An 18,122-nucleotide genomic window follows, 5' to 3' on the forward strand; every position below is an offset into this window, starting at 1 on the left:
GCACGTTACAAATATTTTTCAGTCTATTCAATCTTTTGCTAGTCTACTGTTTAATCATCAGTCAGGGCATGGGCTTCCCTAGTGAGAAAGGTGATCTGACTATGGTATCACATGCTTGAAAGGAAAATTGAGCCAACCAATAACCAATATACCTATCTTTTGGATTATCAGTTTACCCAGAACCCCCAAATACATCAGCATGTTATTCAGAAGTCTGTGTTTGGTCTACACACTACAGAATCTGATGTGACAGAATCTGATGTGACAGAACCCTTCTAACTCCTTTAGATCCACTAAAAAATAATGCACCAGATCTGAATCCACTGGTCACAGTAAACCCCACTCCTTCTGTAAGCTAATTATTTATTAGTTTAAACTTGCTTGGGAAATTAGGAACAGCTGTAGGTACAGTTTTTAAGGCCAAAACACTTGTGGTAATGGAAATGTTTCCAAGACTTTTAAGCCCCATGGTAAAGTTTATGGATACTGATAGTGGGGTTACTATTGTAGATGACACTATATACAGGACCATTGTGGTTGTGCAGTTTCAGTGGGGGCAAGAGAGAAAGGGGAAAGATGCAGAAAGGACCCCAGAGACCCCTAAAATATAAATTATTTAAATGTCCTCTTTTGACCTGTCACCCTGCAGCTACTGGTAAACTATTATTTCTATCACAATTGTTCATCTGCCTAAAGAATATAGAATTGTTTAGGGTAACAACAACTGAATGGCCAAGGTTTCCCTACATACAGTTTATATTCAGTCATGGCAATGTTTCAATTGAAATGTAACTAAGAATATTTTCTAGCCAAGTGGTCCTTGTGAGGCTCATAGCTGAGATCAGATGGCGCCACCACCTTGTCTTAAAATTTGCCCTGTGCACACCTAAACTTGAATTATATTGCTTATGTGCAGCAACTACATATTCAGTTTCATTTGCAGTCACATTTAATTACTGTACATATATATAAACAAACATTGTTACATTTGAGTTTTCTATTATGAGGCATTGCTGGGTAGTGAAAGCTGTGGGACTATAATGAAAAGTAGATCATGAAAAATAGATACATTTAGAGAGAGAGACATTGCTCAACCTGTTAAAAACATGAAGATCTGGTGATACTGGAAAATGACTTGAATGTTTATTTCATTGATTGGGAGTGGCAGGACGTCTGACCGGTGAGGATTCTGTGTGACAGTGTGTAATAAGATCCCAAAGTACAATGATGGTTTTCATTAAAAAGCAACCATTTACTCTTGCTGTAGTATTAAACAAGACTTAAGCACCTAATCAGAAACAGGTTAGAAAAGATAGCCAGTCATGTGTTACTGGGCCTTTTAAAGCTCATAGGCTTATAATGAATGTCTCTTTTTAGTGGGGTCAAGTTGTAAGTCCAGATCTTTATCTGCGTCAGACAACATAGCTCTTTGGAGAACATTTTCGAAGAGTTGAAGGGTGGCAATAGTAAAAAGAAGTGAAGGAAGCGTGCAATAATTCTTACATAGTGCAGGTACACAAGTTCCTGTGAAATTAATGGTAAAGGAATATCTGTGTTTTGGCAGGACGTTAGCATGTAAGGGTAGAAGGCAAAGGATAAAAGGGATACATATATAAGTATAATATATTATGGCAGAAAGTGTACCCCCCACCACTGATAGGGGACAGTGATGTGTTCATACAGTGTTCTTATTGACTTGGGCATCACATTGCACAACCACACAGGTAACATTTCACTTATTCCTACATCATCAAATAAGATTTATGATAAGATTATCTAGCAGGCAAAGGCGATATACTATATATCATCACCAGTCTATACCATCGGCTTCTTACTACCTGTGTATATTGTATAATGCTAACTTTGGCTACATATGAAAAGCCAGAATGGATAATTTCCATCTATTGTCTGGGTTGGACCTCAGCATAATTCTTCTAATATGTTAGAAAGACTATTGGCCACAAATGAAGTGTAAAGGAAAATATTTGACACATAATAGCTCAGTTGTGGGTCAACAAATGTCTGCATATGAATCTTCACCAAATATTTCAGGTTTGCTAAAGGTTAACTGAATAATAGGAAGGTAAATCTTTGAGCTGTACCAACATGCGTAACAGGATTGCAACATTGCAACTGCTTAATATTACTGTTTATTAGGACCAATCTATGACACTGACACCAGAAGATAATCTTTTTTTATATCCATCATAACATTATCTTTGAATGCTATTTATAATATTGCCATTAAAGTATTTGCCTGATGCTTTTATATTACCTTTATTACCCCATGTTCCTCTATCAGGTGGCTGCCATATTTGTGCTGCAGTAGTCGATTAGCATTACAAACTCTAACTAACAGACTGAGATGGGACAGACAGGTTGGCAAAACAGTCAGGTTTAGGAACTTTTAAGTAATAATTACATACAAAAGCAGAACTATCAGCAAAAAATGATCAACGTGACCTATATGTAACTTTTAATGTAGATAAATAAAAAAATTAATTTATAGGTGAAAACCCTTATGGGAGAAGAAAGAGCCCTGTCACTGTTCTGTTCATGAAAAAGTGGCATGTTCTGTTCTAAAAGTTAATTTCTCCTCGACAAGGCAGGTTACATAACCCACATTAGATTGATATGTTTAGAGTACCGAAATGTTTGGATTGTCAGTCTCAGAAACACATAATATGCAAACTAACAGTTATTTGATGAAATATAGTTGGTTCCATATCTAATATGGAATATGATTCCCAAGTTGCAGGACTAGCCCTACTATGGTGGCACAAAACAATGGATGTGAGGGCTAGCAAGTGAAGATAAAATCTGAGGTTGATTGCCTATAAACGTTGTCGCTGTTGTAACACGAGGAGTGCCATGTAATAAAGACAGACCTAGCTACAAGATGAGTTATACTGGTTGAATGGGACATGTACAGTTGAATTCCATCAACAATAAACATATAAAACAACCACTTCTATGCAAGCTTTAGAAAAGTTATATCAAAGCTACTTAGAGCCTTTAAAAACCGGGCATGTTTATTTAATATGTTACCTTGGGCTCTGTGTATGATATGATATGATAATAGGAAGTCACACAGAGGTGCTTTTGGAAATCATTGCTGTGGATCCTTGACCTGATTTCAGTCAAGGTCTTATTCTGCTGATGTTGATTTAGACATTTTATTCTTGGTTTGTTGCTAACTTGCCAGACTGAAAAATAGAAAATTATAATGGCTGAGCCAGTCCTAAATAAGCAATTCTGACATTCAATCTACCTTACTCCCTATGTTGTAATATAACCTGACAAGGGGCAGTTCAACTATTTACATGGTCTTTTTTGTTTTATTCAGATTTCTGAATGATTTGCCTTTCGATTCTGCCATTTTTCAGCTCTAATCGAATTAGGGTCACAGACCCCAGCAGGCAAAACACTATTGTTCTATCAGCAACAATTTATTGTTATTGTTACTTTTTATTGCTTATCTTTCTGTTCAGGCCCTCTTCTATTTATCTTCAAGCCTCCAATTCAAACCACTGCCTGGTTGCTAGTGAAAATTGGACTCTGGCAACCAGATAGCTGCTGAAATTTAAAACCAAATGAGCAGCACCTGATTTTAAACTGAATCCCTCCGGAAAAAACAAACAAACCATATCACATAAGATTTTAAAAAGCTTATTAAATAAGCTGGACACATATCTTTAAAAAATGCAGCAATAAAGTAATAAGTGTAACCCTTATAAAGCAAGTGAGTGACCTGAGTGGACTAAGAAAAACATAATTGACTGAATACAGCATCAAAAGCATAAAATCTATAGGAATCAGTGTATAACACTAATGAAATGGAAAACAGTGCTGCATAATTTAAAGCATTGTCAAATACATCTCACATGTGCACAAGAAGCGATATAAGATACACTTTCTACTGTCCCTCTGACTGAATGTCTGTTTAACAGCCTCATTGACTGCATGTTAAGCTGGCCATAGATGTTGAGATTTCTAAAAGATCAGATCCTGATCGTGAGACCACGATCTTCTCAGAACGATTGTACGATCGTACGAATTTACCATCAACTAAAAAGACCAATTTGCCAGGAAAACAAAGGGGAGCTGCCTGCTTGGCCCTGCAAACATAAATAGATTGCACTGGGACCGATATAGATTTTTTGACCTGGCCGATCAATTTCCTGACAGATGTCGGGCGAAAAATCGTAAGATGTACGATCGTTCGAATCCCACTAACCGCACGATAATTTCGAAGGATTGGTCGGGCTTCCCTAAAATCGGTCGTTCGGCAAGAAGAATCGTTGCGTCTATGGGGAGCTTTAGCATTGCACTTCATCCTGATACTGACAGTGTTTATTGGGTAGATTAAGTGTGACAGCAGGAGGTCCCAACACCCAAGGTAAGAAGGGACAGAATCAAACAGGAATAGTGAAGTGGAACAGCAATGGACTCACTTTTGTAGCTCATGGCTGTTCAGAGACAGTCAATGCTACTTTTTCTGCCTAAAACAAGAATTGAAAAAGGTTTAATGTTGGCTTTTAGAGTTTCTTACTGTGCTAGTAAGTGGCTCTCCCCATTATAAAAGAAAGGTAAATAACAGGTTTTAAGTTACATTCCCTTTTTACTGGTTTGACAAGCCGACGCATAAGAGGAAACAATCACATGAGCTTGTGTGCATGCTATAGATTCAGAAAATATTACATATCATTCCACAAAGCTTCAACTAAATGGAAGAAATGTTAGCTGGGTGAAAGGAAACATGTCCCACATCTGGTCAGTACTTCCAAGGGTGCTTTTTTCTACATCTCTTAACAGAATCTAGAGTACTCTTCAGGCAACAAACTAAATATTTCATCTCTTACACAAGGATATGTTAGCAATAGTGAGCCATAAAAAGACAAAGGGAACGGAGCATTACTTCCAGCTTGTGGTTTTGTGGTTCAGTTCACAGGCCTATCTTTTCTGATAATCTCATTTATGCATGAGTTAGGGCTATGGCACAGAGCAGAATGCCAGGAATGACAAAAGGCTGGCCCACACTTACAGCAATGGAAACCACCATAAAAATATTGAAGAAACCACTATAAGTTTTGTTTATAAGACACATTAAAATACAGGGATTCTCCCCTGCATTCACCTGCTTCCTGGGAGTGCCTGCATTTTTGTATTTTAGTGCTGCTTTTCCCTGCAAAATGTGGCTGTGGTATTGTGACTGTATGACTGTATATATTTGTGTTCATTTAAACAATCCTGGGCTGCTGTGATATGTTCAGCAAGGTTCTTGGCAACATAAACCACTGTCTTCCAACCAGATGCACACCTACTGTAATGGCTTACAAATCCACCTTTACAAATGAAGCTGATCCCATACAGATGCAGTGATCTCAAAAGATATCCGGAATTGCAAGAAACAAGCCAATTATGAGAATATTCACCAATTATTAAATAGAATTAAAACTATAGATCTGCCAATGCTAGCAACATCTGAAAATAATATCCAGAGACATTGCTAGTGGGCCAGTGTACCACATAAGACTTGCTATGAAATGGGACACAAGGGTTACATTATAGACCCTGGCAATTGCTTTCTAGTACTTGGGGCATATATCTTTGCAGTTGGTCTGTTTTAGCAACCAGAGAGTCACAAATAGATTGACGCTAATAACTAGGAACATATGACATATATCTAGTCAGCTATAATCTGAGCTTGTGTTTGCATCACAGATCTTTATTAGCACTCCACTGGGTTTATAATGGAATGGAAAAATGGAAGACTGCTTTTGCCCCACACCACATGACTCTCTTTGAAATTCATTTCTTAAATAGGCATAAAAATATGCATTATGTGCATTTGTGCTTTGTCTTACTTACAGCAGGGTCTAGATAATACAAAACCTTGAGAGAGAGGAGGAACAATAGTCAGTGCCTAATGAAAGCAAATAGCTTACAATTCACTTGTAATTCACTTCACTTGTGGATACTGTTTTACTATTACATGGCATTTCCTCTGCGAACCATGTGTGCTTTCCTGTTTAGTATGAGTGAGTGCACACTTGAATGACAAAAATGAATATTACCTTTCATCTTTTTGTACTTTTTATACCATCTTCCAAACTCCTGGCACTTTGTAGCAGACACGTTGGCATAGTATGTGCTGTTTACAATAGAAGAGATCATACTCTGGAAGAGAAAACAGGCACGGTAGGGTGAACAGAGGAAGATTTGGCACAAAGAGTGAGCAGAACATAATAGAGTGATGACAGACTTGCATATCTGGTCTACAACATTATCTCTGTCTTTCAAGGTTAAATATCAGAAATTCATATATCCATAAAAACAAGCACAACTTTCTCAGTCCAGCATATTGCTGATGCATTTACGAATATCATTATGTTTTCCTTTAAAATAAAAAAACACAATGTATTCATTAAACTCCATTGTAAAATCATCAAAACAAAATGAAAAAAAATTGAAATATAAACAAGTCTTGCTGTCATTTTTGTGTATACGGATAGGATGCTGTAATTAGTTATTCCTTATTTTTCTTGTAGAGAATTATAGTGAGATCTGTTAGGGCTGCAGCCTGGTGGCCCACAAATCTGTTCCAGAGCAGTTACTGCACCTCCCAAGCCATTCAGTCCCCTTCCTTTCCATTCAAACCCTTTTAAATCACCATTTATTTTTTAATCCCTCTCTGTCCATCCACATCCCTCAACCCCTACAAATTGGATGGTGGTAACAGTTACTATGTCTGCTATCCCTAATCGCAACTATTAAACCACTGATGGCAGCTACTGATCGACCAATAAGAGGTTTTACATTTGAAACAGAAATCACAGCTTTACTGCATTACTACTTCAGTTTGAATGAGCTGCTTTATTCTCTCTTTTGAGGGCGATATAGGACTGTATGTATACAGTATTTTTCAATTATATAATTTTTTTTTTTATATAAAAATCACTTTTCTTTAAAAGATATAGCTGAAAAAAAACCTGCTTAAGTCTTCAAACAAAGCATCCTGGGAAAAGAATCACATAACTTTTCAGTGGCCTTCTTCATAATTGTCTAAGAAAACTCCACTTGAACCTGATAAACCAGCTTTGAGGAATAAAGCAGCATTAAGCGATGTTATCTCATGAATGATATATAACATATTTAATGACTATACATCCTTATGCATATTTACTTAAAGCAAATTCCCCATCAGCAATCACATATTTTTCATTCCAAATGACAACCTTCATCTAAGAGGCTGTCTCCCCACCCTATCATTTTATCAGTGTTTAATCTTTTACAGTGAATTCTGCACAGTTTGTTGAAAACTACATGAAAATGAATTAAAGAGTAATCAGGAAAGGTTCTGGTGGTACATTCAATGTTCCCAGCTCATAGGAGAAAGTGCATATTCATTCCACTAATAGGTGATGAAATCTTAATTATGGAACAGGCTTTAAGTTGGCTTAAAAGCACTGAGTTTCTAACCTGACCTTAAGATACAAAGTCTGGAAATGCTGTATTAATAATACCTAAATAGCGATAACCTGAATACATAACAATATACTTTGGCATTTGGAGGAAAACAAATGTTGCCTTTTATTATTTGGTTAAGGGATTACAGTAGCACTTACAGTAGCAATATCTCTATAGTTTGTGAACATAATGAACCAAACTGTGGGAAGGGCCTTGAGCCTCTGTTAAAGAACAAGAAGGCAGAAGTTTAGTACCACGAATGTTATAAATTCTTATCTCTGTGCCCTCCAACAATCCCGCTTAAAACAGTTCACATCTGAAAAATCATTTATCCTGACAGCCCATATGTAGTGTGAAACTATTAACATTCCTCTTTCTTGGGCTATGTTGAAAGAAAAGCACCTACTCTAATGCTGCCAAGATTTCAGGGGAGTTCTGTACAGTACATTTACAATACAGTGCATTTATTATTAGTGTTCTACCTATAGAAAAGGTAAGGAAGCAATACATCTACTACATCGCCCTGTACTGTACATTTCCTACATTTCAGCGCTGCAAAATATGTTGGCGCTCTATAAAAACATGTTAATAATAATAATTTTCATGTATGTGTTGGTGTTCATTTAAAGGTTATGTTATCTACTAATTAATTATAGCTACTCTTTAATTGTAACGCCAGATTACCGAGAAAATCACAACCCGCTTTTAGTAATCATTACATTAAATAATGAGGGATATGTGTAAAAACCAAATTCAAAACCAAAACTGCTCCAGAAACTGCTTGTCCACGCCTGGTCTAGACAACTGTAAAAGGCCTTTTTTTTCTGGGATATGTTAGCAATAGGCCGTTATCCTATATAATCTGATGGGATATTGGTTTCTATTGGCTCCTTGGCACAGTAAGAAGGCACATACGAAAAAAAGAGTCTGTCAGTACAATACCAGGCTTTCAGAAAGTTTATGTCACTCTAAATTATCTTTATCCCCAAGTCCCGGTCATTACAAATGACATATGGAAGGACACACACATTAAGGAAAATGACAGAGAACAATGGTGATTTAGGAAGCAGAACCTAAAAGGTAAGATTAGATGCCCCGGCATGAATAATCCCATTAATGCTTCTCAGATGTTACATTTCAGCTTCCAACTGCAACAAGACCACACAGCCAAGAGCCTGGGAACGTACGTGCTGCTACCCCGAGTACAACGCTTAGACTAATAAGGTAAATTATTATCAGTTATAGCAACGTGTCATTAGCACCTGTGCTGAAATTCACTATCCAGTGACAACATTAACCATTCAAATGCTTCTTGCCATCTGCTGACCACCACTGTGAGTAAACAAGTTCTTCAAAAAAGACTAATAACATATTTAACCCTATAAAAGGCATCTAAATCTGCCATTCAGTTAGGACAGCTTTCTACTCTTTCGGAGGCTTCTGCTTCAGCCAATGGGTTAACTTTGAGATCTTTGTTGACTTCAGATCAGAAGAGCAACTTCTGTAAATTGGGGTCCTATAGAAGTCCTATGGAGCCCCTATTGGGTACTAAACATTTTCAAGTGTCATAATATAACCGCACGCTAGATTTTATTTTGTAAAGAGACTGCTGGCAGTAGCCCATACCAAGCAGGTTCATTGCTGGGACCTTCATGTGAAGCAAGAGAGGCACTGAGGGCTTAAAGCTGATGGATGCCACAAACTAGGGTTTTTCTCAATGGGTGATTTAGTTGCACTAGCAAGCAGAGCTACATTATGTATGTAGGACAGCCACTAACATAAGCTTTGGAATTATACGAACAATGGAAAAACATGCCTCATCCTCATTTATGGTTTGAAATTTGAAGACAGAGGGGATAGATTTAATAAAGGTTAATTTTATGCTGATTTTTGGGGGGGATTTAGTACTGTTCTGCTTTTAACCACTGAATAATAGGGCAGGGTTGGGCTCACTGCCTCCTTAAACAATACAGTCTTAAACAGAGGGGCTCAGCCATGCTAAATTCACCATGTATAACAAGAAACATAACTGAATACATTAACAAAGGAACAAGTCTACTTTGGTTCAGGATGTCAGCTCCTATTTAAATCTGTTTTCAGTTCCCCTAGAAAAGATATTATATCATGTAAAAATGTAATGTATAAAATACAGGTTAGCAGCCTTTGTGGCTCTGTGCCACTAGACTAGTTATTTGTTCATTGACTACTATAGATTACTAAATGTTATCAATCATTAGGGAGGTTCACCGCACTGTTGGTAAATGGAGGAGACCACACTTTTACGCAAGAATGGGCCATGACTAATGGCAGCACATAGTCACTAATTTGAAAAAAAATAGTGATATAGAGTATTCAGAACTGCTTATAGGGAAGGGGTAGTAAGAACCTTTGCCTGGGTGCAGTTAGCATGAGAGTGGCTATATTACTGGCAGTGTAAACCTCAAGGATGTACAAACTACAGCCCTCCAGTTATTGTTGCACTTCAACTCTCCCTACAGCCAAAGGTGCCTGCAGTTTGAATGCCCCTAATTTATGAACAATCCCCATCCCAAATAATGGGGGGGGTATAACCTTCTTGCAATGCCAGGGGCTACCTATTTTGCATGTCAAAAACAGTCGAATTATTTAAGAAATACCAGCAGCCATATGTTTATATTATGCATTAGTTGCCCTTTAAATGAATGTGTCCTAGGATTCTCCATAAATAAGAGAACATGAAGGTGCATGAAAGACACAGTCCTAGGACTCAGCAAAATAAAACAATAGCAAATATCTGAAGATGCAATCAGTACTTTGCTTTATGCTACAATTTTGTCCAATTCAACTAACAGGCTGCCCTGCTAAGAAAAGAGATGTTTGCAGAGAGGGACAATTTCCAGTTCTTGGATGAGCCCTGAAATCACAGAATCTGGCAATATGACACATATATTTAGAAAAATCTGTATGAAATTTGCAGCCAACACTAAAAAAAGGAATACAACCCAGTCACTAAGCTGTATTCAGTTTTGCACTCTCCCTGATTGGAAACCATGTGGTGGATAGAAAACGATACCGTGGCTGTTTATGGTTTGGCTCTGTGCTCAGTGCATGTGTGAAAACAATCCCATGTAAGCGTGTTACGAGCTGCGAGCGTTCTTTGGTGCTGTGAAGCAGAGTTCATTACAATCACAGCTACAGACTTTACTGTGCAGATGTCTGGGGCTCAGCTCACAGGGGACAGGATGGTGCTGCCTATTAAAGATCACCTTTTAAATAGTCTCGATTTCACAGTGGTGTCTCGGGGCTGGTGGATATCTGACAAATAATGGAATGTAGACACAACAAGCAGAATTGCAGTTAGTGATAAGAAGGCCCCTGAAAATGCATAAGATTGGGACCCCATTGAGGGGGTTTAATTCTTAAAATTAGTGGTGTACAACCTGTGGCACCTACAGCTACTGAACTAGAGATAGGGCTACAGATCAAAGCAACAATTAAGCCAAGACATTGATAAATCTAGTATGTAGAACCTTCCCAGTCGGTGGCAACATGCATTGGCACTCTCCAGCTTGGACTCAATGGGCCAGCACAACAAGTCCACTGCTGTCTGTAGTTCATTTCTCACTAGATAAAAAAGACCCCCAGTAGTGTCACTAAAATACTTCCCAGCTGTCCCATTTACCACTGTGGCCTACAGGGAAACAGTAGGTAAAATACTTCAAACACCTAATCACACAAAATGACTGTCATTACATGTTTGAACTGTTTTGCCCATGGTGACTGCTGTTGGCAGCAATGAATAGGAATGGTTCGGTGCTTTAATGTGTGGAGAGAAGTGGGATTTTCTGTGGGATACAAAGCACTTAAAGTGGAACAAAATATTTACGCTGAAAAATGATTGAACGACTAATTGAGAGCTGGCCAACTGTAGTGTTTTTTTTTTAAGTGCCAACTCATCTCCATACTATTTTCTGAGAGTAAAGCACCCATTACCCCAACGCCATATTCATCTCAACGCCGTTTCCTGCCCCCCACCCGGAATGAGTACATAAGGGCAAGTCAAAAAGCATGGCTGCCATTCTAAGTGAATGGCACTTGGCAGTGACACCCAGCTTTAGGAGGCATGATGGGACAGGTAAGAACACCTCACACTACTTTGGTCTGCTGAAGAGTACATCAGAATCAATCCCTTGTGTTAAAAACATAATGTTGGGCAAAAGTTGAGAAGGGGCAGTTGGATAAACTCGGCAGCCCTCCAAACAGCTGTGAGCTGCAAGTCCATCATCCTCAGTTACCAACTGTACAGACTATCAACACTGCAAAATAAATGTGTCTGGTAACACTAATATTTCTGAAGCAAATATATAAGTTTCTGCTGTTTCACAAAGCTTTTACTTAAAATATTTTTTAAAGCTTTTGTGGCTCTTTGGCATCATTTGAACATCAAAAATAAGCAGCTGCATGAGACAACAGCGCACAAACAAAAGCCTCAGTTATTGCAGTAACCCTTCTCTAACAGAGGATCCAGTAAGGCTGTATCTGTTCATTGGCTGCAGCCTAGACACAAAGGGTTAATAAACAATAGCTGTCTCCCTGAAGCTTTAACTCCTATGAGGCGGCTCTCCTGCCTGAAACTGACAATAACATATTAATCTACTGGGACCTATAATAACATTTCACACATATGGTAGAGTATTTCTTAAGCAATTTTGCTAAATGAAATTGCCTCCTGCATACAGGGTGTTAATAAGAGTGTGTTTAAGCTTCCCACTTGCCCCGTAGGCATAAAAACAGAAGAAGGAAAAAAAAAAAACAGCTGTGAAATGTTTTTTTTATACAAAGCTGAAATTTCATGCTTCTATTGCCTGCCATAGGAACAGAGATATTCGTAAGTAAATGACATATAGAGTCCTGTTCAGCTTGAGTGAAATTTGTATAATTCCATATTTCTATGGATAGGATTTGTGGATCTCCCATTGCTTCCATTCAGCTTTCTAACAGGTTCTGCGGTGTAGAAGCTGCAGATGAGACAAGGGGCAAATTCGCTAAGATGCGAAGTTGCGCCAGGCGCAACTTCGCCGCACTTTGCCGCACTTCACCGCACTTTGCCAGGCGTAGTTTCGCCAGGGCTCCGCAAATTCACTAAAATCCAAAGTTGCGCACAGGGGTAGCGTAAAGTTGCGGAGTTGCGCTAGCGTTGATTCGCTATATAAAGCGAAGTTACGCTAGCGAAGGCTAATTTGCATACGGCGCGAAATTCAAATTTCAATGGAGGAACACGTATCTGCACTACAAATGCCTAGAAAACCTTCAAATCTAAAAATAAAAATTTTATTTTGCCCTACACATGTGCCCACTGTCTAGGTAAGTTGCCATGAGTCAGGAAATGTAGGGGGGAGGAAGGGGAGCCCCAAAAAATTTTCGATCTTTTTCAGCCAATCAGCCATCATGTAGAAAACACACCAGCGTTTTTTGGGACTTAGAAAAAAAATTGACTTTTTTTTAAACAATCCCTATCTACTCTATTGCGCTTCGCCAGGTCTGAGGTGGCGAAGGAAGTCTAGTGTAAAAGGTAGCGTTCAGTACACTGCACAAGTTAGTGAATTTGCGTAGTTTCGTCGCTAGCGAAGATTCGCCTGGCGTAAGGTTGCGAAGTAACACTAGCGAAACTACGCCAGCGTTCGTTAGTGAATTTGCGCAGTAGCGAAAATGCCAAACGCTAGCGAATTAACGCTAGCGTTCGGCGCTTCGCGGCTTAGTGAATTTGCCCCATTGTGCTTATGCTGGTACTCAAGTTTAGGTATATGTAACTGCAAAATGTGCTAAAGATTCAGGAAACAGAACAGTCTAGCTATGGACTTTATGATTACATGTATTAGGTTTACCTTCTGGTATCTCCTGCCCATCCCCACTGTTGAACCAATGTGGGTCTGGTTGGGCAGCATGCCACCCCCTAAAATCCTGCTGCCCTAGGCCCAGGCCTTGGTGGCCTTTCCACAAATCCGTGCCTGAGAACAGTAAAACAAAGGGGTGGAAATCCTCCACACCCACTGTAGTTACACCGCTGCTCCAACTCCCTCTTCAACATGTGTATAAATCCGGGTGATTCCTGGGCAATCCAAATGAGTTGACAGGTCTAGTTTCAGCTCGCATGGACAATGCACCTGAGCATATACCTGTATTACCTTTTCAGGTTTATATAAGAATGCAGAATAAAACTGGTCACTGTGTTGTGTATACTACTGACCTGAGAGAGGGGGCATTCTTTGGCGAGGGTACTCTGATTCATCTCCTTCAGCAGCATGCGTAAGGCATTTCGCACTGTGGCATGGTTCCACTGTTCTGCAGGCAAGTCTTCTAGCTTGGAACAACTGCACAGAAAGGGATTTTATCATCAGGTCTGGTGTCAAAGAAGTGAAGCCTCAGTCAGTGCAAAAAGGTTGATACCCCCCACCCCCCAACATAAGGGCAACACCCAAAACACCCTTAGCCATCGCTAAAGCAGATGACGTAGGTGGTTGTAGTTTAGCTTCAGGTTCAACAATAACTGTTGTAAATAACTGATGTAATACAAACAAGGGCTAACAAGTTTTACACAGTGTAAATACATGTAATTTACACTTTTACCAATTAAATTTTCTGGACAAGGGCCCTAGCTTTATGCAGAGGTCCAGGACAAATTACCTTTCTTAAAGCTAAGAAAATTGGTCCTATTATTGAGGAAGAACACCTAATCTACCTGATAAAAAGCTACATAGTGCTCATTTACCAATTCAGCAGGCAACAGTTCTGAAGCCCTGAGTAATGCAAAATGGTGTCCCCTTAGCAGCGGTCCCCAACCTTTTTTGCTCCAGGGACCGGTGTAAAGCCAATATTTTTTTTAAAGACGGGGGGGGGGGGGGGGGTTAAATGCGCATGGTCCTTAAATTTGGCGCGACATGTCAAATTCGGACGCTTAGTTTCAAATTTAGTACGGACCGTGTCAAATTTAGGTGCACCTCACTAAATTCTCGGCTTAGCTGCCCAGTTCCAGTATGTCCCAGTAGGGGGTTATGGCCTGGCAGTTGGGGACCCCTGTCCTATATGACCCATCAATGGCAAACTTGTGCAAATGGGAATTCAGTGCAATTTGCACCATTGCACTTTGCTGTGCAAGATACAGACCACAGAACCACAAGTCAGCCTTATACATACTGGGCTCTCTTGTGTCTTTGACACCAAGCTATTATGTTTGTTCTAAATGAAGTGCAAGCTAGAGGGTGTCCAAGTGGACGTCTATGTACTACTCATAGCTCGCCACTTGTGAATACAGTACTGCCAGTCAGTGCTAAATAATAGGGCATGTGCCTTTCCTATGAATACATGCTAAAGAATTTGTGCCTGTTTTTTGCACATTGTACCCTGCTGCACCATACTAGAACTGGAGCAAACTATGTATGTGTTATTACATTATCGTTCACTAGAAGGAGACAATATAGTGGGCATGTAGATGATAACTAGCATTTATCCTTTAATTTTTTTGTGAAAAGTGTTTACAATAGTTTTAAATAACAATAGTAAAAGTCGGACTCCTCTTTCTGGTTATTTGGGTCAGTAATCATAAAAGCCAGATAGTAGTTTGTGCTCCAGAGAGGCAACAATTCAAAAAGCGAACACCGACAGTAAAATTGTTTTGATTATTTCTTCCTATGTCACAAAAGTTACAGTTTTTGTTATGTTTCCCCATGACATTGCCACATATACTTCCCCTGTACCAAAGAGATCTGCCCACCTCTGCAACTGGATCTTCAGTGTTACCACGTGATAGACATCTTGTAACATGTCAGCAACAGTCACATCTGGCGCATCAGTCACATAACTGAGGGGCAGCGGGTTCCAGCGTCCAATCTTAATTATTCCTGTAAGCAGAAATTGTCATTAAAGAGACAGTCTCATGATTCGTTGCATCCCTACTGAAAACAACAAACGATGGTTCACCTTTAAGTCAACTTTTAGTATGTTACAGAATGGCCAATTATAAGCAACTTTCTTTATATACTTTTTGAATTGCCCAGATTTGGAATGGGGGTCACTGATCCCATCTCAGATATAAATGTTCTGAAAGGCTTCACATTTTTTGATACTGTTACTTTTTATTACTCATCTTTTTATTCAGGTCCGTTCCTATTCATATTCTAGCCTCTTATTCCAATCAATGCATGGTTGTTAGGGCAATTTGGACCCTAGCAACCAGACTGCTGAAATTGCAAACTGGAGAGCTGCTGAAAAAAACCCCAACATAACTCGAAAACCAATTGCACATTGTATCGTTCTCTATAGCATACTAAAAGTTAATTTAAAGTAGAAAGTAAAATAAAGCCAGATTTGATTTTTATTGATAGGCAAAAAGGTGAAATAGAATTGTCTATATGAAAATCTAAGCGTTTTTGATTTTTTTTATACAGTATAAAATATAAAAGAATTTAGTACCATGTCAAAAACGGTGCCCTTATTGCTCTATATATCTATGCAAGTGGTTTGAGGTTGTTTGCCTGCACTAAAGCATTACAAATATCATTGCATCTCATCTCATCGTCCTTAACTAGCACAATGCGTTTGCTAAATGTTTTTTTGGTTTATCGCATCCAGCTTGAGAAAGCACATTTGTGGTTTACTCTGCAGTCTATTATTACTACATAAGGCTGATACAATTACTTCTGCTTATTAATTATTAAGCCTATATTTCAAATACCATAAAGACCTCACACTTAAGTGGCACCATTTAATGGAAACTTGAAGGCCTAAGGATTAAATGGTGCTCTCTTTAATTAAAGGCCCCGGCGATATTTACAGGAGGGTTTAAATAAAAATACAAGAGAGAAGAGAAACTCTAGATCGTATTCCAAGATGGAGAGTCTCTATAATTTTGGTCAAAACCACACAAGGAAAAAATGTACCATTTCAAGAAGGTATTATTCATTCTAAAAGCCCACTGCCGAAACCAAACAAAAAGAATGTTCCCTTCCAAGGACTGTACTTAAGAGATTTGATTTGGTGAGGTTTATACAGCAGAGTGACTGTTTGCTGGGTACATTTTAGCTTCTACCCATATTTGTAATAATTTAACCTTATCCCCCTGAGTATAAACTAACTGGTTTGCTTCGCAGCAGTACATTAGTATTCAGCAGGACAGCGAGCAACAAGAATACTTACAGAGAGAAGCACTGGCAGAGAGGGGTGGGTTGTATTTCCTACCAGTTAGCATAAAAGATGCAAAGTTCATTGATCTGTTGTTGTGGAACTACAGCTCTCATAAGGGCCAGAACTAGGAGTAGAAGAGACTCCATCCCAGGTTGTAGTCATTTTTGCAAAAATGGTAAATGGTGCAATTATAGAAAATATATTTATTGTAGTTCATTGTTATTAACTAGGGTTTATAAAGCTCCAACATATTCCGTGGTACTGTACAATAAATGTGTGTATACATCAAAATACAGATTAAAATAGGGCTTTTACTTATCTAAAAGGAGAACAGCGAATGAGACACAAAGTAAGGAGAGAGGGCAAAGTGAGATTGAGGGATCAGAGTCAGAGATCAGGGCTGTATTTACTATAAAGGCACTCTAGTACCCTGCCTATTCAGGTGCTTGTATGATGAAAAAAATCATGTGGGGAAAAGTTTTCCTCAGGTCGCTGTCGAATACTTGCCTGCCAAATCTGATGGTGGAGTTGCAGGGGGTACCTGAAGCCTCTGCGTTCAGCACATGTGCAGTACAGCAGGTTCTTGCGTGCATGTGCCAACTGAGGGCTGAGGGGGCAGGCAGAGGTCTGGTGCCTGGGATGGCAATAGACTCTAGCCCAGTGTTGAGCATTGCATTTAGCAGGTAGTATTAGTGTATAGTGTATACTGAAGAAATGCTAGGTTAAATGAAAGTAATCTTCTTTATATGTTTAGGCAGAAAGATTGCAAGGTAGTCATATGGAACGTGGGAGGGACTTCCAGAGAAGGGGTGCAGCCAAGTCTTTTATCATTAGGGTTCAGATTGGCTGACAGTGGTGCAATAATGTCAGAGTGGGATGTCAGAAAGTGGAACAAAGTGTACAGAGAGCAGAAGGATCTCTTGAAGAAAGAAGTAGAGGCAGATTGGGAACAGCACTCAGACCAAAATACACATCAGCTCCTATACAGGTTGATAGGACACAAAGCATATGCCCTTCTGCAAGGTGAGACTTGGCTAAATTGTGCCAGTGGTGGATGGCAAACACACAGAGTTGGTGGTGCTGGGAACCACAGTTTACCAAATACAAGTCTGACAGGCCTTACAACATTTTTGGGGGAATAACATCCTTCTTTGGGTGCTCTAGTCAAATACCAAATCAAAGCAAGCCTTAATTTGTAATTCCATATTGGAGAAAAATATTGCACCATGTGTGAACAACTAAATTGTTGTGTTCATTTGTCCTGAGTTTTAAAGTCCCATAATTTTAAGCGTTTGGAGGTAGTTTAACTGTCTTGGCCTGCTAGGATTCAGCTGAATCCCAAATGGAATCCTAGATTCAGCAGGGCTCATTTATAAACACTGGGCAAATTTGCTCCTGGGCAGTAACCTATGGCAACCAATCAGATGATTGCTTTCAGCATTCAACCTGCAGCTGACTGAAAAAACTAATCACTAATTGGTTGCTATGGATTA

General features: G+C 39.1%; 1 protein-coding gene across 5 annotated transcripts in view; it reads right to left on the reverse strand.

Annotated features, from left to right (window-relative positions):
• The window catches only part of satb2.L (SATB homeobox 2 L homeolog), a 117,494-nt gene that overhangs the window by 48,315 nt on the left and 51,057 nt on the right, over window positions 1–18,122 (reverse strand). For all 5 annotated transcript variants that reach the window (XM_041576200.1, XM_041576201.1, XM_041576202.1 and 2 more), the window contains 3 exons: window positions 15,221–15,347; window positions 13,697–13,820; window positions 6,078–6,180 (listed from right to left, as the gene is read on the reverse strand). In XM_041576200.1, the coding sequence (XP_041432134.1) occupies window positions 6,078–6,180; window positions 13,697–13,820; window positions 15,221–15,347 (354 nt within the window). The remainder of the gene's footprint in view (window positions 1–6,077; window positions 6,181–13,696; window positions 13,821–15,220; window positions 15,348–18,122) is intronic.

The sequence above is a fragment of the Xenopus laevis genome, chromosome 9_10L, assembly GCF_017654675.1.
Source record: "Xenopus laevis strain J_2021 chromosome 9_10L, Xenopus_laevis_v10.1, whole genome shotgun sequence".
In the NCBI taxonomy this organism is placed as follows: Eukaryota; Metazoa; Chordata; class Amphibia; order Anura; family Pipidae; genus Xenopus; species Xenopus laevis.